Source organism: Coniophora puteana, assembly GCF_000271625.1.
Source record: "Coniophora puteana RWD-64-598 SS2 unplaced genomic scaffold CONPUscaffold_1, whole genome shotgun sequence".
Lineage (NCBI taxonomy): Eukaryota > Fungi > Basidiomycota > Agaricomycetes > Boletales > Coniophoraceae > Coniophora > Coniophora puteana.
In genome coordinates, this window is record NW_006913053.1 from 1,357,846 (window position 1) to 1,376,083 (window position 18,238).

The 18,238-nt window shown below is 51.8% G+C and overlaps 7 protein-coding genes across 7 annotated transcripts; 4 read left to right on the plus strand and 3 right to left on the minus strand.

Moving 5' to 3' along the window:
• Positions 1 to 314: 314 nt before the first annotated feature.
• On the plus strand, positions 315 to 1,685 carry CONPUDRAFT_44919 (uncharacterized protein; the record flags this gene model as incomplete). Its single annotated transcript, XM_007764288.1, has 5 exons — positions 315 to 396; positions 449 to 950; positions 1,002 to 1,117; positions 1,173 to 1,381; positions 1,437 to 1,685. The coding sequence occupies 5 exons, from the start codon at positions 315 to 317 to the stop codon at positions 1,683 to 1,685; spliced, it is 1,158 nt and encodes a 385-aa protein (XP_007762478.1).
• A 155-nt stretch (positions 1,686 to 1,840) lies between these two features.
• CONPUDRAFT_78698 (uncharacterized protein) lies at positions 1,841 to 2,581 on the minus strand. Its single transcript, XM_007764557.1, has 4 exons — positions 2,563 to 2,581; positions 2,410 to 2,515; positions 2,326 to 2,356; positions 1,841 to 2,278 (listed from the first exon to the last, which is right to left on the minus strand). The coding sequence occupies exons 1-4, from the start codon at positions 2,567 to 2,569 to the stop codon at positions 2,219 to 2,221; spliced, it is 204 nt and encodes a 67-aa protein (XP_007762747.1). The 5' UTR covers positions 2,570 to 2,581; the 3' UTR covers positions 1,841 to 2,218.
• Positions 2,582 to 5,847: 3,266 nt separating this feature from the next.
• Positions 5,848 to 7,795, plus strand: CONPUDRAFT_46115 (TPR-like protein; the record flags this gene model as incomplete). The annotated part of the gene is made up of 8 exons (XM_007764381.1): positions 5,848 to 6,133; positions 6,203 to 6,339; positions 6,478 to 6,544; positions 6,601 to 6,707; positions 6,746 to 6,845; positions 6,903 to 7,081; positions 7,141 to 7,297; positions 7,347 to 7,795. Coding segments are annotated over 8 exons (1,482 nt in total), but the record flags the coding sequence as incomplete, so codon positions are not given.
• A 3,083-nt stretch (positions 7,796 to 10,878) lies between these two features.
• On the plus strand, positions 10,879 to 11,043 carry CONPUDRAFT_44902 (uncharacterized protein; the record flags this gene model as incomplete). The annotated part of the gene is made up of 1 exon (XM_007764287.1): positions 10,879 to 11,043. A coding segment is annotated over one exon (165 nt), but the record flags the coding sequence as incomplete, so codon positions are not given.
• Positions 11,044 to 11,264: 221 nt separating this feature from the next.
• CONPUDRAFT_94643 (UPF0052-domain-containing protein) lies at positions 11,265 to 13,748 on the minus strand. The gene is made up of 11 exons (XM_007764983.1): positions 13,343 to 13,748; positions 13,006 to 13,276; positions 12,861 to 12,951; positions 12,736 to 12,792; positions 12,448 to 12,676; positions 12,281 to 12,398; positions 12,131 to 12,210; positions 12,023 to 12,077; positions 11,823 to 11,970; positions 11,436 to 11,761; positions 11,265 to 11,377 (listed from the first exon to the last, which is right to left on the minus strand). Exons 1-10 carry the CDS (start codon positions 13,680 to 13,682, stop codon positions 11,642 to 11,644), a joined length of 1,509 nt encoding a protein of 502 aa, XP_007763173.1. The 5' UTR covers positions 13,683 to 13,748; the 3' UTR covers positions 11,265 to 11,377; positions 11,436 to 11,641.
• Positions 13,749 to 13,819: 71 nt separating this feature from the next.
• Positions 13,820 to 16,316, minus strand: CONPUDRAFT_94646 (uncharacterized protein). Its single transcript, XM_007764984.1, has 5 exons — positions 16,186 to 16,316; positions 16,070 to 16,136; positions 15,901 to 16,017; positions 15,057 to 15,852; positions 13,820 to 15,008 (listed from the first exon to the last, which is right to left on the minus strand). Exons 1-5 carry the CDS (start codon positions 16,205 to 16,207, stop codon positions 14,127 to 14,129), a joined length of 1,884 nt encoding a protein of 627 aa, XP_007763174.1. The 5' UTR covers positions 16,208 to 16,316; the 3' UTR covers positions 13,820 to 14,126.
• A 101-nt stretch (positions 16,317 to 16,417) lies between these two features.
• Positions 16,418 to 17,820, plus strand: CONPUDRAFT_44597 (anion-transporting ATPase; the record flags this gene model as incomplete). Its single annotated transcript, XM_007764262.1, has 9 exons — positions 16,418 to 16,491; positions 16,547 to 16,560; positions 16,620 to 16,687; positions 16,740 to 16,878; positions 16,939 to 17,032; positions 17,082 to 17,232; positions 17,280 to 17,387; positions 17,440 to 17,578; positions 17,630 to 17,820. The coding sequence occupies 9 exons, from the start codon at positions 16,418 to 16,420 to the stop codon at positions 17,818 to 17,820; spliced, it is 978 nt and encodes a 325-aa protein (XP_007762452.1).
• Positions 17,821 to 18,238: the final 418 nt, after the last annotated feature.

Below are 18,238 nucleotides of genomic sequence, written 5' to 3' on the forward strand. Positions count from 1 at the left end.
TCTGGTCGAAAATGGAGTTGAGGATTGTCGAACACCAAGTCGCGGTTCGGCCTAGCGCGTCTGCTGACTGGGGAAGTAATATTTGTGACATGTGACCGCGTGACGACCGCGTTTTACGCGCCGGACTCTGGAATAAGTCAACGGCAACCCAACCTAGCCTGACCAGCCGGCTGCCAGTCAACTCCACAATCATCATATTATATCTTGGTATGTCGTATATATCCAGATACCTAGCCATTGACATATGCTTTACATGTTCTTTCAAGACATTGCGCTCAGAAATGAACGCCCGTCAGAGGTCTACTGAGGCCCCGATGGACTTTGAGTTCACCAACAGAAGTAGCGTCACACCTGCCTGGGCCCAGTCCTCACCCAACCTTGACACCCCACGCAAACGTAACCGTCTCTTCGTGAGAAGGATGTACGCTCACTGACGTCAAGCTGCCAGGTTCTTTCAATGAACTTAACACACCTACCAAATCCCTGAGCTCTCCCCTTGACATACCAAGGTTTGGCAATAACTTTGGACCCTATCCCTTTGAAACGCCATACAGACAAACCGCCCAGCCATATCATTGGGATTGTCCGCCTGGCCTGTCACACCAGAAAACACCAGACGGGGCTCGAGATGTCGACATGACCGAGGCTAGCCCTCCGAAACCCAGGACGGACCCCAAGGCGGAACTCAATGCAGAGGAGAGCGAGGCCTCTTCGACTCGAGAGGTCTCGAACGGTGCGCTTCAACGTCTTTATCGACGCAGAACTCGGGGAAAGGGCCGGCCAGTTGTCACTCGAACTAATAACGGTGTGGAAGTCTCTGACGAGAGTGATGGACAAGAGGACGATCTGGATCGAGAAGCTTCTGTGACACACCGTACATCAAATCACTATACGCTCAACCTTCCTTCCACCCCCTCATCACCATCAGACAGACCTTATGTTCTCCTTGGGTGAGTGAGGTCAAGTGACTGCATCGTTCCAGACGTTGATCAACGATAAAGCTATCTGCAATTCTTCTTCAACTTGTCGTTGGTCCTGGTGTTTCTCTACCTGCTTCTCCAGTTCATTCTGACGGTGCAACGCGATGTGGAACATCGGATATCGGAGTACTCCATGGGTGAGCATCACATTCAGCGCCGAGTGCCTGCCTACTGTGCTGACAGACGTCTTAGACATTGTCCAAGAGATCGCACTCTGTGCCTCCCACTATAAGAACAACCTCTGTGCAACAAGTCCTATTCCTGCCATGATTCGGCAATGTGGTGCATGGGAGACCTGCATGAACCGTGACCCAACCGTGGTCGGTCGGGCGAGGGTCAGTGCCGAGATGATCGCAGAGGTCGTCAACGGCTTCGTCGAGCCCATCAGCTGGAAGACATTGGTTAGTATCAATGCTTCGTTCCGTTCCATACGCATCGCTGAAGGGTTTGTAAAAGGCATTCACCCTGACGTCGCTGTCCTTCCTCACGGTATTCGTCAACGCGCTCCTATCTTTATATCGCTCTCGTCATCGTGGAAATGACCAGGCCCAACACCCATATCCTGTTCCCTCAATACCATTTGCCCCTAGTCACATCAACTCACACCCATCATGGCACCATCTATCAGACACAGGTGACGAAGCGTCAGAAATAGCTTCACGAAGACGGCGTCTCGAAGGGGGGCGGGCGATCAAAATACAATAACCCGGCTGTTTGGTGCTACATAGTAGCAGCGCGCCTATCTTTTTCATGCTTAGAGTAACTGACCGATGGGCTGGTAGTTGTGGTCGATGTACTCATGTTAACGTTATCACGTTCCGTTTTTTGGTTTAATTAATACATGGACAACTGTTACTGCGGATGGATCTCGTTGAGTTCAACCTATGCCTGCGAAACCGCGATGGACTTGAAGAAAGCCCTGATTATCACAGCTTAATCGTGGGCGATGTCGCAGGAACATGTTGGCTACGCGGCTTTAGAGAGTTAAGAAACACACGAGGACTCGCCTCAACTTGAATTGAACAGATGAAAGTCAATTTTCGACAGGAAGACTTTAAACCCAGGACAAACATGAAAAAAGAAACCGGCATATTCTTGGATTGAAACATTGAAGCCACGAGAAGGCTTTAGACCTAAACAATGAAGAAGCAGAGTTGGAGATTCCTCGGGGTAGAAACAAACGTCTGTGGGCACTGGGCATGGCCATCATCCCGCGTGGCAAAACAAAATTCACAAAGTTATTTCCCCCCGCCACCTTTATCTCCCGCTTCGCCACCAGTGCGTTCCTCCTCCTTCTTCTGTTGGAGACGTGAGACTGCGTTCTTGGACGAACCGGGAGACGAACCTTTTGCTTTGCTCTCAGCAACTCAGCATCCCTGAGAGATGTGAGGATCGATGTGGTGAAAGATCCCATGATACAGATACTCACGCTTCTCTGCGTTTTGCTAGGTTGGTTGCACTTTCTTTTGGTTTGGACTTTTGTGCAGCGGCCTTCTTCTGCGCCTTGGCGCGATCCGTATCGCGTTGATTACCCCCTAAACAAACATTAGAAGCACGAAAGAACACAAAGGCTGGTACTGACGAGTCATCTCGACGATCGGTGTACACCCGCAAGCCTGCCAACCGTGCTTGTACAGCAACCTTAGCAGAAGCGCAAGGCTCCTGATAATACCAAACAAGACCAAACAAAGGACCGTTGGCAACCATTCCGTTCCATCTCCCTATTCCCCCCGAGATGCTCATAGTCAAATCAGCTGAGCTCATCGATCGTCGCGCGGCGAATCTCATCTGAATCTCTCTCAGAATCTCCTGTGGGCTTCCAACAGCGCCCACCTTTTCGAATTTAGACCTTTCCCACAATTGTCTACCTTTGATCTTCTCGGTTTCAACCTGAGGCCTCAGGGGCCCACTTCTTAGCCACCGAATTCTACATTACTAAGCTTATCCTGTCTCCTTCTCCGCCAGTCCCGCGTTCTTAGGTGGTGCCTGATCCATCTAAACCAGCCTACTCCTTGTCAGGTAGAATATATGACACATGATGTCCACATTAATTTTACTATGATACCTAACAAAATATTACCATTCCCTTTTTTCGAGCGGTCAGATGTCATGCTGCGTCTTCATATTGCATCGCAGTTTCATCACAGAAGGTTCCACTGCACCGGGATCACCGCATCAGGCCGACGTTGTACTCTTTCGGCCTGCTATCTCGAGTATGAATCTGGCTAAATCGAGTGGCGGTAACGATGGCTGCCGAGGACGTTGTCTTGTTTTAAGCACAGCTCCTTCTTCCTCTCTCCCGTCCCGTGGGTGAGCCATTCACCGTAATCGTTCCGCGGAGTTTCGCTGGGAGGGAGTGACCGAAGCTATCAGATACTCACATGCGTTGTATCACCGCTTGCTTTACCGTTTTCCACATCGTCTGATTCGCCAGCTATATGTCCTGTTGAACTAAGTGCCGAAGACGCCTGACAGATATATGCAAGCCTGCAAACCAGTCTACTGGTCCCAGACAGCACAGCCACCTGTCAAAGAGCTGTCAGATGGCCCTGGTTCGCTGCTCGGCAATCCAGTCAACAGACAGCCCCTTTATCGACACCGTTGTGCGTAAAATCAATTGGTCTGGTGCATGGAGCTCTGTCCAACAAGGTCCGGTGCCGGGAACGATGGCGGTGGACTCTTTAAATTTGAATGGTTACCACATGTGCGGCTGCGAGTCTATTGGTCTCAATTTACTTATTAGTAGATCGGTCCGAGAAGCCTGAAAATCGTTCTGAGATCGAGCGCGAGGAGCGACGCGCACTTCAACACGCCACCCAGTGCCGCAGTGCGAAGGGGGTGATTTCTCCGGCCGCCTCGGTTGCAATACTATGTTACCTTTTAATACCCGTGTTTTAGAGCTTGTGTGGGTGTGGGTCTGATCTCATGCCTCATGGTTTTGTCCAACCTTCGTGGTTGCGCTGTTTAATTTGAGAAGGCTCGGGGAAAGGACCTTGCCACTTGTTCCTTCTGATGCGGCCGAGATTGGATTGCCAAATCGGAAAAGCTTATCCGTCACAAACGGCCTCCTTGAAAACCCGGCAATTGTCCAACAGGGTTGCACCTTTTCAGAGCAACTTTCTGACAGGCTCGGTTACATACCTTGCCAAGGCAGGGTCCGTTAAACGTTGAAGCGCGTTCTCGAAGCTGGCTACATACCATGACGTGGAAAAGGGTGCGAAATAGGGCCTGCCCTAGGCTCACACTCCGCGTCACCGGACATGAACAGAGTGGCGATGGTACTTCGTTCTGAAGGCATCGCAGGTCACATCTGCATCACCAGGATGGAGATGTGGGTGGCAGTACTTACTCCAGGAAGTGCACTCTGACCGCAGCCTACCGCAGCCTTGGTTTCGCTTGTTAAGGATCGCCACCTGCCAGCTGGTCATCACCGATATATCATATGCCATTGAGCGCTCAGTGGAAGGTCGGCGGTCCGCCAACGTAGGCATTTGATCGCTGCTAGATTACGTTCACGATCAGCCGGTTTCATTGCTGTTACGGACTGACAGTTGAAGGGAAGCAAACCTACTCGATCATGGCAGCGGACAAGCTATTGGAGGACCCTCCGTAACGTCTGAAATTTCAGATTCGTCTTCAAACCTTGTTATGCCGAAATGCCGTTGTCAACTTGTCTGGTAAATGAACATTTTTCAACTCCGACGTCAGCTCGAGCAGTCTTCAAACGTAAAATCTGGAGGAGGGGGGTACTCCCCTCCTCCAGATTCAAAGTTGTCTTCAAACCAATAGCCGATGTCATACTTGACGTTCCGCGACAGATCCGCTCCGGGTAATGAACGAAGCAACGACTTGGCAATTCATTCCTTTGACATTGCCCTTGCCATGAAGTGCCTTGACCACTGACCCTACGGAATTCCCAGGTCTGTATCTTCAGACTTCAGATTCAGCCGAAACTCCGACATTAAAGTTTGAAGGCGAATCTGAATTTCCAGACCTTACGGAGGGTCCTCCATTTATGGTCAAGACGGTGTTCCTGATAGCTTCTGGACAACCAAGTGACGGCTTAGTCACAAAGCTTCCATACACGGAAGCAGCAAAACCCTGGATACGTTGATTGTGGGGTCTAGACTGACAGCGTCGAGTTAAGGGCAAGTCGGTACCCCAGCCTCGGCGCAGGCCATCAAATCGGTACCCCGAGATCTCGCACCCGCAAAGCAGCGAAATTGTTACTTATTTCAATACGTAGTTAGTGACTGCCGTAAACTGACCGACAACGCCATTATACAAGGGCTCCGTCCTAGCCGCCCTATACAAGGATGATCAATAGCTCCCTTCGGGTAGCACGCAGACCTCACTCATTCAAAGGTTTGAATCAGATGCTATTGTAAGATTGAACGGAGGGAGTCACAGACAAGAACAAGCCGAAGCCGCGTCCAAATTGAGCTGCGGGAGATGTCCGTTAAGCTCTTTGGCTCACGCGAGACCCGAGTTTGGCATGCTTCCACGCGACTCCACATGCCCAAAGGACAACGTTACTGGATGGAAATTGATGACACGCAGTAGCCGACGGACAGCGGCAACGTGACGGAAATGGCAGGTGAAGGCACGCGTCGGCTGCTTTGGAACGAAGGAAGGATGTCATATCGGTGCAAATTCAAATCAGGCTCAGATTACATCTTTGCTTCTACTGATCGCCTTTGATCGTGCGACTGGGGTGCTTAGGGCCCTGATCTCCTCTCCCGCCAATTCGTATATATATCGCCATACAACACGGCTTGATGACTTTTCTCCCCTCCTCGCTTCCACGTCCCCTTGTAGCGCGATGTCGCTCAGACATATGCCCCGTCAGTCTGACCGGGACGTTCGCATGCACGACCCGCCTCCCCCGGCTGGCGTGCACCCCCATCCCCTCCTGACCCATCCTCCTCCCCCGCCTGGCCACCCAGCTCACCTGAACGGTGGAGTACCTATCCCGACGACTCCAGGCGGGCTTTCGAATGGCTCGGCACACGGCCCCCCACATCCCCCGTCTGCGCATATCGTTTCACCGGCCGTAGTTCCGAATGCGCCGCCGTCCAATGGGGTAGCACCGAAACCAAGTAGCGTCATCCACCAGCTTGCGGTGGCGAACGAACAAACTTGGCTGTTAATTGGTGAGTGCGGTATCTCCGAAACCAGCTAAATTGTAAGTCCGCGTCGCTAAACTCTGCATTTTTTCCCAGGGCGTGTGGCGGAGCAAATGAACGACCTTGAACATGCCATCAGCGCCTACGAGAATGCATTGCGGCACAATCCGATGTCCCTGCCAGGGCTGACCCAAGTAGCCGGTATCGCTCGGATCAAAGAAAACTACCCAAAGGTGAGTGGAAGATTCGTTACCAATTCCGGTTTCTACCGAAGTGCTCCGATCGGGACGAAATCGCTCGAGATCTCGAGCGATCTAAGATCTTTGATGTGGGAGTTTCGAGTGCTGACGTCAAGCTGTGTTTGCTCGCAGGCAATTGAATACTTCCAACGAGTAATCTCGATGCAGGAAGATAACGGCGAAGTGTGGAGCGCACTCGGTACGCTTGTTGAACATTCCCTTCTGTCTTGGCTGTCTGACATGGCTTCTGCGTAGGCCACTGCTATTTGATGCAGGACGATCTGCAGAAGGCATACGCCGCATACCAGCAGGCGCTCTACCTCCTGCCGAATCCGAAGGCAAGCTCTTGTTCTTTACACTCTGTGCCCCAAAGCTTATTTTTCTGCTTCTCTGTTAGGAGGATCCCAAACTCTGGTACGGGATCGGCATTTTGTACGACCGCTACGGTTCCCTCGACCACGCAGAAGAGGCCTTCGCCTCCGTGCTCAAGATGGAGAAAGGTGAGATTGTCACCCTCGTGTTCACCACACCCCACGCCTAACTCCATTCAAAACTAGATTTGGACTTTGACAAGGCCAACGAGATACTCTTCCGCCTCGGCATAATCTACAAGCAACAGGGCAAATACGACGAGAGCCTGGGTTGCTTCGATCGCATCCTTCGAAACCCTCCCATTCCTCTAGCACACGCCGACATATGGTTCCAAATCGGCCACGTCTATGAACAGCAAAAAGATGTTCGTGTTTGCTTACACATACGTTTATTCTAGCTGACCTCCCTTTCGATTCTTTCTAGCATGTTCGTGCTAAGGACGCTTACGAACGCGTCGTCGCCGATAACCCCGGACATGCAAAGGTCCTCCAACAGCTCGGGTGGCTTTACCACCAGGATGGGTCCTCTTTCCAAAATCAGGAACTGGCCGTCCAGTACTTAACCAAGAGTCTCGAAGCCGGTATGTCCCTTGTTGTGATTCATCTCTTCTTTTCTAAAATGTGTCAAAGATCCCTCGGACGCTCAGAGCTGGTATCTGTTGGGTCGGGCCTATATGGCTGGCCAGAAGTACAACAAGGCGTACGAGGCTTATCAGCAGGCCGTATATCGCGACGGACGCAACCCCACTTTCTGGTGCTCTATTGGTGTCTTGTACTTTCAAATTAACCAGTTCAGAGATGCGTTGGACGCCTACTCTCGAGCAATCCGCATCAACCCGTACATTTCCGAGGTCTGGTTTGATCTGGGTAGCCTCTATGAAAGCTGCAACAACCAGATCTCTGACGCTATCGACGCATACGCCCGAGCCAGCGAGTTGGACCCTAGTAATCCTCTAATTGCTCAGCGCCTCCAGCTCCTGAAGAATGCACAGGCAACTGGCGGCCAGTTGCCAGCAGCACCGGGTCCACAAGATGTCCATCCGACTGCTTATGCCAGCGCTGTCGTCCCTCCTCCTGGTTTGACAGGGCCACCTCTTATGCTTCAATCCTCGGCCAACCGTCCTATCTTCCGCAGCGACTCGAGGGGCCCCTCCGATGGTGTTCACTTGCCTCCGCCTCCGCCTCCTGCAGCACGATCTTCACCAGGTCCGTTCCGAGGTGGACCACCCCCGCCGGTCATCATCGATGAATCGCGCCACGCTCCATCTCATACTCCTCTGGCACCAATGGAAGTTGACCGCCCGCCGCACCCCCGTGAGTTTCCGGGCCCTGGTCGCGACGGACCCAGCCGTGGCCCCGCCGGTCATCAGAATTTGCTGCTTCACCATCCTATTCCTCAGCAACAAGTACCTCCTGAGGAACTTCGCCATTCAGCAGTTCATGGGCCTGGCCAGCACCAGGAATACCTTCCTCGTGGGCCTCTTCGTGTTCCTTCACCATCTGCCTCCCCTCCGCCTCGCGCCCGTTCCCCTTACGGGTATGCTGCCCATCCTTCCGCTGCTCGCCCACCTGTTGGGCCTGCACAGGGTGGTGCACGCACTCCTCCGCCATATGCGCGTGACGGTCGCCCAGTCGATCCAGACGTGGGCTGGGAACGACGAGCTCCCCCACCCGAACACCACCGGGACTGGGACAGGGATCTGCGACGCGAGCGACCGGAATATACATCTCACCCGTCACAGCAACCTTATTATCCGTCGCCTGTGATGTCGTCGCCGAAGTCTCGTCCACATTGGCATTATAGGGCATCTGGCCACCGCTCAACGCCGCCGCCGCCGCCACCGCCGCCGCCGGAGAATGGACACCGTGGCCGCTACGACCCAGCCCGATACGATGCTCGCGATTCCAGAGGCTACGAAAGTGGTCAGGAAAGGAGGGCATCAATGACCTTTGCTGGATCGCCTGAGGGGCCAGTTGCTCCTCCCCCGCATTACAACAACAGCCGCACATCTGAGAGCCCGCACCTTACTTCCGGGATGGTCGACCCCAAGACGAAGCGACGGAGCCAAAAGGACAGGGATGCTGATGCCCAGTCTGTAGAAGGCATGTCCACTGACGGGAACGGGGCCAAGAAGGAACGCAAACGTCGCCAAAAGCGTAAGGACGATCAAGGTCGCGAGATGAGCTCTGTATCCTCTGGGCCTCCCTTCAAGGTTGCGCAGTTTCCTGCCAAGGAGGGTCCGGTAGTGGTGCACGATGCATCAAGCTCTGCGACGTCAAGTAGATCTGTGCAGCCCTCTCCCACTGGTGCGACTCCTCGCCCACCCTCTCGAGTCGTTGACGAGGACTACGATGAAGGTGTCGCAGATGCCCTAGTCGGTTTGTCGCAAGCCAGGGCTCTAGATATGAACGGCCCTGGCGTGGATGCCGCTATGCACTCACCCACCATTTCAAGCGGGAGTCGTCGCGCTGACCCGTCTCCTCGACCAGGTATTTCGCATCGGGAATCAGTCTCCTCTACCCGTAGTAGGGCTTCCCCGCTTCTAACGTCGGGGACGTTGAAGCGCCCATTGAGTCCGGGGCCTGACGACATGGACACGAAACGCAGCAGGGTAGATGTAAATAAACGAAGTGCGTCATCTCCATCAGGAGACCGACACACACCCGTTCCCTCATCACGTCCTTCTCCTATACCATTCCGCACACAGCCGTCATCACATTCACCTGAGTCTCGGGCACAACCCGAGCCGACGTCTGCACACACCTACCCTGCTGCTAGTCCTCCATCGCTGGCTACTATGCTGCCTCCCCATCCTCGTCCAAATGGACAGGCTAGTGGTGTTTCTATCAATCTCCCTCCGATTACGACCCTCTCTCCTACTACCTCAACTGCACCATCTCCTACTGAGGAGCGCATGGCTGTGGACGTTCCCCAGTCAACTTCACCACCTTCGCGTGGAAAGTTGTCGGAGGTGATCAATCGGGCGTCTGCCTCGCCAAATTCGAAGTCAGGAGGTTCTCCTACTGCGTCGCGTGTGCTAGACAAGAAGCCGCCGAGCCCATAGATGTTGGACATTATTGCTTACCAATGACCGATCTGACAGTCGTTACATGTTTTGTGTGTTCGAACCCGTCCGCTTTGTTATGACCGTTATGCCGCATGTTTTGGTATCTGTCAGGTATTTTGTAAACCACAGTCTGCACATCCCACGCCTGTTAATACATTTTGTTTCTCTCCTCTAACATGTGTTGCTTAAGAGTCGGGGAATCGGTATAATTGATGTGGGAAACGTCTACCGGCCGAAAACGCGGTTATTGACCAATTTGAATCCGGCGGTGCTGTCGTGCTTCGGCCCGCGGCTTGCAGAGGTTGTGGGCTCTTGACCTCGCTTGACTTTCCTCTGCGTTTGTTTGTTCCGCCGTTCTATGCTCTCGTCATGACGGCAGGTGACATAGCCCTCCAAGGTGTCTCCTACTCCCTTCCTTCTCCTGCTCCAACCGACAGTGAACTTGAACCCGAAGATCCTCTCTCACCTGCTTCAACCCACTTCGAGATCTCCTCGCCCACTCATGACTATGGGGACGACGGTGATGACGGTATCAACTATCACCATCGACTGAGCCTCAGCCGTTTGGAACCTCCTGAGCGCACTGGAAAGCCAGGTTTCCCATCTGATCTTCCTCCCAGCCCCCCTCTTACCCGCACTCCAACCGAAGAGAAAGGCAGAGGAATCACAGAACACGATGACATAGCATCCTATGGACACGGACAAAATGGGCACGCTGTCGAGGAGAGGGACACCGCGAACAATTGGCACCCATTAGGGGACCAGTTCAAGCCCGGTCAGTCGTCTCGCCAGAACAGTAAACCGGGGGATCTTCGACTCGAGTTCAAGCCACCATCACCCCAGCCATGGGATCTCGTCGACCCGCCAGCTGGTAACAACGACCATATGTCGGGCGACTGCTATGCGACGCTGTCGAGTAACTCCAAGACCTTTGGTTCGGCCCAACAGAAGGCGTGCGTTACTCCATCTTCGTCGCTGACACGCTTTGACTCTCACGTCGCCCAAACACCAGGAAGAAAAAGCAATTGATACCCCGTTCAGCTTACTATTATGGACCTCCCTCGGTAGATTCTGCTTACGGGACGAAACCCTCTGGGCACATCGGAGTTCACCACCCTCGCGAAATGTTTAGAATAGAACGAGATTATAGCGGGGGCGAGTTGCCACAATTCACAGCCGTATACCCTCTTGAGCTCGAGGGCCGAGTGCGTTCTTCACGTCTATCCTTGTTTCTTAATCAGCTGATTTGCGATAGATAACGCCCACACAATTCTTGGAGTCTATCAACACCATTAATGAAGTCTTGTATTCAGCTCATAGCATATCTCACGCCTTTATCTATAACTTTATCGCCGTCTTCACCTTTCATTTATCAACACTCATCATGACATCTCATTACGACAAGGCATGTCGCTACATTGCCATACATGTTATAATCCCTTACTGACACAGTCTTAGGAGATGCGACGTCTTCGATCCGAGATAGACAGGCTCAATAGAGAAATATACAACCCCGCCGGATTGAATATTCTCTGGCCTCACAAGGTCGCTTTCCTATTCGTACGTTCCATAGTTTCCTTGCCAGCTTTGTCTCTGACAAAATACTTTAGCTGGAGATCGAGTACTATGTAAGTTTCCACTTGCTACTGACCACAATTTGACTGATGTTCCTTTTCTCAGTGAACTTTTCTGCTCCCTATTTTATGTCTTTATTTGGATACATCGCATTGGTTTCCTGGTTCATTTTGGCATTAGGACTGTATTTCTATTCGCAACACTGGAGACTCTTCCGGTTAATATAGTATATAATCAGATTTAGTACGACTTCCTGTTTCTTATCGGCTTTGCTCTAGTTGGTCAATTGAGTTGACTCAATACAAGCTCAACACCTTTCCTAGCAGCCTTGGCGTCGAAACGCGGGGGTTTTCCAGGGCTATTGCCCGGCCCACTGATTTTTATGCATTTTACACCAAGTGCCTGAGTGGTGTAACGACGTGATCATTGATAAGAGTATATCAAGGCATTTGACAAGGCATACCGTGACGGCATTGACATCCACGTCGACATGTGTTCCCTCAAGGTAAACCATGTGCGTAATAAACGCTGATACCGGGTACGTGGTGTTGGCGTTTCCAAGGCCAAAGGGAGGTTTTTGGTATTGGGCGTTCAGGGTGGACGCGAATGCTCTAATGCTTGTTCTCGTCTCCCGATTTCGAAGATCTCGAGGTGGACACTCACTGGATATAGTCAACGGCGGTATAGCCCGGTGTCTCGCGGTCATTTTCCGAGTTCACTGTAATGCTGTGAATAAGTAACGATCCCCCGGGGGCCAACTCTATCACGCACGTAGAAGGATCTTCACCCTCAGGGAATTGGAGCGGGCTATCGCTGGCCCTACGCCACGTAAGGCAAGGCAGGGAATGATACTATGTATGCCATGAGGACCGATGCAGTTAGTTCATACAAACATGAACAACTGGCGCCCTCCACACAGACCTGGTCCATAAGGATCCACACGCGTACACCAGGACGTTGGAGGCGGAGATGTTCCTGAGATACTCGGGATTTGGCGCCGGATGGATCTCAGATCCATACGTGTTGATATAATGTAATTCTGGTCAACTGGTTCGTCAATTGGGTGTAAATGTGGCACTAGAACACACTGGATATCCGAGATGTCAGTGGCGGGATTATGGTATCTTTCTCTTGTTGGCTGAACTTGACATTCTGGCGCTGGGGCAAGACTTCACCCATGCCGTCCTCGGAGATGCCATCCAAAGAAGAATCGTCGTCGTCCCCGCCGCTATTCTGCATTTGTTCGAACGATTCGGACGTGCTATGTCCGACTGGGTGTGATATCTCACATTGGCCAACCAACTTGGAACCATTCTCCTAGAAGCAGAATAATAGTCAATGTCTCAAAATGGTGTCACACAAACGATTGCTCAAACCAATTCGGCCGCGATGGTGACGGTGTGATTTGTCACAATGACAGGAAGAATATTAGCCTATTGGAACACAACGGGCGTTGCGTTCAAACTTAGTTGCCGGACGAAGAATGTTAAATCCGACCGACCTGGCTGTTCGTAATGGAAGAGAACAAGAAGATCGCAGATGGCAACGAGCGGAGAAACCCCATAGCCCCGGCGAGAAAATAGTTGCCAATACTATGGTTTGACTGACTAAATATGGGCCCTTTAGAACAAGAGATGTGGACCGACCTTCCGTTGATGAAGGAGAAGCGTTTGTGGGCCCTCTTGAGGACCTCTGCTTCGAAATAGACGAGGAAACCGCGAATAGTCTCTTTACGGTCGTTGGGGATACCTGACCAGAGTGAGCTGGTACCTTCGACGATATCCCTCCATTCGTCGCGAGCTTCGCGTTCGGTCACGTCCACTGGCAGTCTATACGACATCAACTTGCGGATTGCATCAAGAGGCGAAGAGGGGGGAGCGGGAGGAATCAGTCGCACAAGTCGCGACCGAATGTCACCTACAGTGGTTTCAAGAAAGCACTCGCAGTGAATGAAAAGTAGAAAGAGATGCAAAAGAGACGTACCGATCGAAGGTCCGCCGAGTACTCTGATGATTTCACTGGAAGAGCCACCGTCATCAGAGACAGGCAAGACGTAACACGCGTTATCAAATGCAGCGCAGATGCTGTTTCCCCCAGTTCCGCCAGAGACGATGAGGTAGGAGATAGAAGACCTTGAGCGGGAACTGATGTGGCCAGTCGTATCGTGTTCGATATGTGTGGCAGAGTAGAGTCTGTCTCCAGAGCCGTTACGACCGCTATGGACGGTGTCAGGAGTTTGGCTAACTGGTTGAACAGACAAGTCAAAGACAGATGACGAAGGACTTTCCACGTAGACTTCAGGAGCAAGGAGATCGCGATTCATGATAATAAGTATGTATGTCAGTCAGCAAATTAGTTGTCAAAGGATCGCAGACTCGGGTCAGAGAAGGAGGAAATTCGGTGAACACTGCATACCCTATTCCAGGATGGAGAGTTTATATGGCAGCACAATATTGTCCAGAACTCGTGAGTAATCAATGAGGTGCGCTATTGAGAAGGACACGACATGAAAACCAAGTTATCTCATGACACGTCTCTCCACGGTTAACCATAACGTTTCGAACGCGTGCAGTCGCGTAGCCTCGGCGTCACGGTTGCCTTCGGCATAATCTCGGATTTTTATGGCTTTATCCCTGTCTGCTGCGTTATGATCCTGATTCGCAATGAGGTGTAGGATGGGCATTGGAGGCAGCTCAACGATAATTCCCCAAGAACAATGCGAAGTAATGGTGGTGGTAGTGATGTTCTTGATACATGATACACACAACTATTTCCTTCCCCACCAACCACCTAACAAACTGCTCAAACCGCCGCGGGCAGGAGCCGCAGGTTCCGGAGTTTCCGGTCGTTCCTGTTCCTCCAGTCTTGACTTTACGGGAGCCTGCGCCTTCTTCTCTGGCTCGGGTTGTTTTTGTGCACTGGTAGGTTTAGCTGCAGCCTGGCTAGGCGGTGGTGCCTTCCCAGCCCGTTCCTGCAGTCGGTCTATGTCTAGTTGCACGTAGTTGAGCGCGATATCAAAGAAGAGTGGCTTCTTGTGAGTCTTGCTGTCGCCATCCAGCTTGCCGCCGTTGTATGCGAACCAGTCTTTCTTGGACGACAGCGCCTCCTCTGCGAACAGAGCTTCTAGCTCGTCAATGTCCAATTTTGCGAGTACGTAGAAGACCGGCGATCCACTAGAGATCAGTGGGTCTTCGGCAAAGGTGCTGAGAATGGAACGCGTTTCGCGAAGGTGTATGTTGCCGTGCTGTATTAGCGTAAGGGCCTCGCCGTACTTCTTGACTGCAACGTAGCATTGTGCAAGTCGCAAACATCTTCTGGCTTTGGTGAACAGGAGGCGCGCTTCTATAGCTGATACCAGGTCAGGGCTGTCGTCAACGATGCTGAGGTCGCGCATCTGGATGAGATTCTGTACGATCGTATCCAGGACCTTGACGGCTGCCGGATACACGCGAACGTCAATCTGCTCCTTCCTTTGCTTTGGTGCAGAACCACGCTGTGGTTTGGGGGCTGCTGGCTGTGTGCTCAAAAGGGTAGAAACTAGGAGTAAATCACGTTGCGTGCGCCGTGAAAGTAGCTGGTAGACGATGTAGGCATGAACAAAGTGGATGTCCCGAGTGCCAGCGCCGGATGAGCTCGATAGACCACTTATCTGGAGGACGCTCAAAGATATATCTCATAGAAAAACGTAAGTACTAACCTGCTGTGCTTCAAGTAGCTTCCTCGCAACGTCTTCAGCATCGCTGAGGGCCAGTAACACGGCATCAAACGCAGCGACACCTTTCTTTCCCTTGTTCGCTCTCGGAGCAGCGCCAGCATCCTTGTGAGCGTCGGCAATTTTGGCCTCCGCTTGTTGTACCTTCAAGAGGACATCCACTAACTCCGGGTTGCGCACAGGTACAGGCTGACCTTCCCAAATCAACGGCTTCAGTTCCTTCCTGCCTTCACCTCGTCCATGAGCTTCTGAGTCTTGTTGGAACTGTGCGATCAAAGCAGCGCCTCCTTCGACAATCTCATTTCGATGCTGGCCCGCAATACGCGCAACGATCGCATCGACCTCGTATGACTTGGAGTCGCCGAGCTCGTGAGCGCAGTACCGTATCTCAGGTCCAATCTCGTCGGCGAACACGGACGCAAGCGCCTGATCGCGACTGGTGGCAGCCCGAGCGGCCAGTTCGTCCAACAAACTACGCGCAACTGCCAACTGGATCAACGCATCGTCGAACTCATCTCGATAGCGGAGGAAACGGCCGTTGAGAATCAAAGTGTACACCGTCGCCTGGAGGAGACATTCGGCAGAGAGCTGTGATTGGTTGTAGAGGGTCTGGCAGAAAGAAAGCAGCTGGGTAGACCAGTTTACAGCGCGTCGGAAGCGACCAGTTGCACTGTGACGGAGTGTGCCGGCGTGATCGTCGTTTGCGGGGACGCGGGATTGCGCAAGAAGGTCTTGCGAGTATGCCCAGGCGCGCTCAGCCTCCAAGAGAAGGAGTTCGAGGCTAGTGAAGATATGAGAGATAGTGTATTATCATATAATGGATACATACTGGGCATCCTTCATGTTCTCCGGGGTCAGGGGAGGCAGCTTCTTGAACTCCCTGCCCTTACCATGGGTCATCTTCAGCGTAGATCGAAGTCGGTGAGTACGATTGGCACAATGTTTTCTGTAGATCACTGGTATTGGAACTGGGATTGACTGGATGACATTACACGTACCTGTATCTGGTGTAATCATTGTATCGAAGCCCATATGCGTTCCGTTGCTCGTTGGCGAGCTGCAAAGCTGGTCGACGATTGGCCTCAGTGTAAACATTGCACAGACAGACATATACCTCGGAATGTCAACGTGGCCATCAGAGCGTTTAGGCAGGACTGAAGCTAGGCGATTACGTTTCAAGATGCCCCGCTGATTTCCAGAGGGTTGTAGAACGTGGACGGAGCTCAAAGAAGTCACTGGCTTACTCCCGTCGCGTAACGCGTCCTCCTGCCTGCTTTGCACAATATCAGAACCAGTCCCTGTACTTCACTTCCCATTCAACATTCTCTCCCCGTCTGCATTACAAGATGGCCGATGAACTACCTCCCACCCTCCAGAACGTCCTTGATCAGCACTCTCTCAAGTGGATCTTTTGCGGCACGTCTATCCTTCACTAAACCCTCACCACGTTTGTTCACTAGTTTGTCTTCTCGTAGGTGGCAAGGGAGGCGTCGGTAAGCTCTTTCGACCCGATACCGCCCTAACTTCGCTGAACATCTCTTTCGTTAGGGAAGACCACCACGTCCTGCGCGCTTGCCATCCAGCTCGCCCAGTGTCGCGAGTCTGTTCTCCTGATCGTAAGCTCGAATCTAGCATATTCGGAAGCAACGCTGTAACAATACCTCACAGTCCACGGACCCCGCACACAATCTGTCAGATGCATTCGGTCAGAAGTTCTCCAAAGATGCAACCAAGGTCAACGGCTTTGACAACCTATCTGCCATGGAGATCGACCCGACGAGCGCGATCCAGGAGATGGTCGAGCAGTGTACGTGAATGATATGGGGTGTCTGCATATATATTCTCTAAAGCAGTCTTACCCTTGCAGCCGACTCGAATGGGATGATGGGCTCGATGATGCAGGACCTTGCATTTGCCATCCCCGGTGTAGACGAAGCCATGAGCTTCGCTGAGATCATGAAGTAAGTCGACAATGCCCAGCAATTGCCTCAATTGCTGAGCTTTAACTAGACACGTCAAGTCGATGGAGTATTCTGTTATCGTCTTTGATACCGCACCTACTGGCCACACCCTTCGCTTCCTCTCCTTCCCTACAGTCCTCGAAAAGGCGCTCGGCAAACTCAGCACGCTGAGTGGGCAGTTTGGTCCAATGATCAGACAAGTTGGTGGTTCTTCGGATTTACTGTTGCTATTCTGAAGCTTTAACAGATGTCCAGCATGATGGGCGGACAGCAAGATTCACAAGAAGACATGTTTGCCAAGCTAGAGTCGATGCGCGCGGTCATTAACGAAGTGAACACGCAATTCAAGGATCCTGTATGTATACCATTTTATGATTTGCCTTGACGGATATTGATACTTTTTACAGGAAAAGACGACTTTTGTTTGCGTGTGCATCTCCGAGTTCCTGTCTCTTTACGAGACCGAACGGCTCGTCCAAGAGTTGACCGCGTACGAGATCGACACGCATAACATCGTCGTCAACCAGTTGCTCTTCCCGAAGGCTTGTGAGTAAATTCTGATTCTTCTGCAGTACCAATAGCTTAAACGTTCTCCAGCTGCAAATTGTGAGCACTGTACTGTGCGCCAGAAAATGCAACAGAAATACCTTGGCGAAGCCCATGAGCTCTATGACGAATTCTTCCATATCATCCAACTGCCCCTTCTTACCGAGGAGGTTCGTGGGCCCCAGAAGCTCAAGGAGTTTAGCAAGATGCTTGTGGAACCATATGTGCCTAACTCGGATTAATGACTTTCTACGACGACCCTTATTATATGGGATGGTTTACAGGATAATCATACGCAATTTAATGGAAGGTGGCCATAAATCTTTGGTTGTTATGTTTTCTTCCGTTAAGCTATAGCGCGTCTCCCACCGTATTTCCCCAAAGGTTTGCAAGCGATGATCGAACGTACACAATACGCTAGGATGGTAGCCCTCGCACTGGGTTCCTGGTTAAGAATGGATATGTCAAGGTTGCTATAAGGGACTTTGAACAGAATTCACAAACTTCGAAGGCATTTTTGCGATGTACCTTAACTAGCTTAAGGCAGGCGAAAGGGAAGCTCCCTAACTCAACCGAACCCATGTCTTGTAAATAGATGGTCGTTGATAGGCGCTCAGCGTAACCCATGAGTAAATACCATGAATTCAAAACCTCGGATCC

Bases quoted from the DNA above. Each gene is read 5' to 3' on its own strand.
- CONPUDRAFT_94643 (XM_007764983.1), bottom strand. From the start codon at position 13,682: ATGAATCGCGATCTCCTTGCTCCTGAAGTCTACGTGGAAAGTCCTTCG. The intron at 12,677-12,735 runs GTTTGAGCAATC...TTCTGCTTCTAG, and splicing joins TCACCATCGCGGCCGAATTG to GAGAATGGTTCCAAGTTGGT. The intron at 11,971-12,022 runs GTGAGTGTCCAC...AACAAGCATTAG, and splicing joins ACCGCCGTTGACTATATCCA to AGCATTCGCGTCCACCCTGA.
- CONPUDRAFT_78698 (XM_007764557.1), bottom strand. The intron at 2,357-2,409 runs GTGAGTATCTGT...CACATCTCTCAG, and splicing joins CTAGCAAAACGCAGAGAAGC to GGATGCTGAGTTGCTGAGAG. The intron at 2,279-2,325 runs GTTCGTCTCCCG...CGTCTCCAACAG, and splicing joins TGCTGAGAGCAAAGCAAAAG to AAGAAGGAGGAGGAACGCAC.
- CONPUDRAFT_94646 (XM_007764984.1), bottom strand. From the start codon at position 16,207: ATGGCCACGTTGACATTCCGAG. The intron at 16,018-16,069 runs GTACGTGTAATG...AGTGATCTACAG, and splicing joins AATGATTACACCAGATACAG to AAAACATTGTGCCAATCGTA. The intron at 15,853-15,900 runs GTATGTATCCAT...TATCTTCACTAG, and splicing joins GAGAACATGAAGGATGCCCA to CCTCGAACTCCTTCTCTTGG.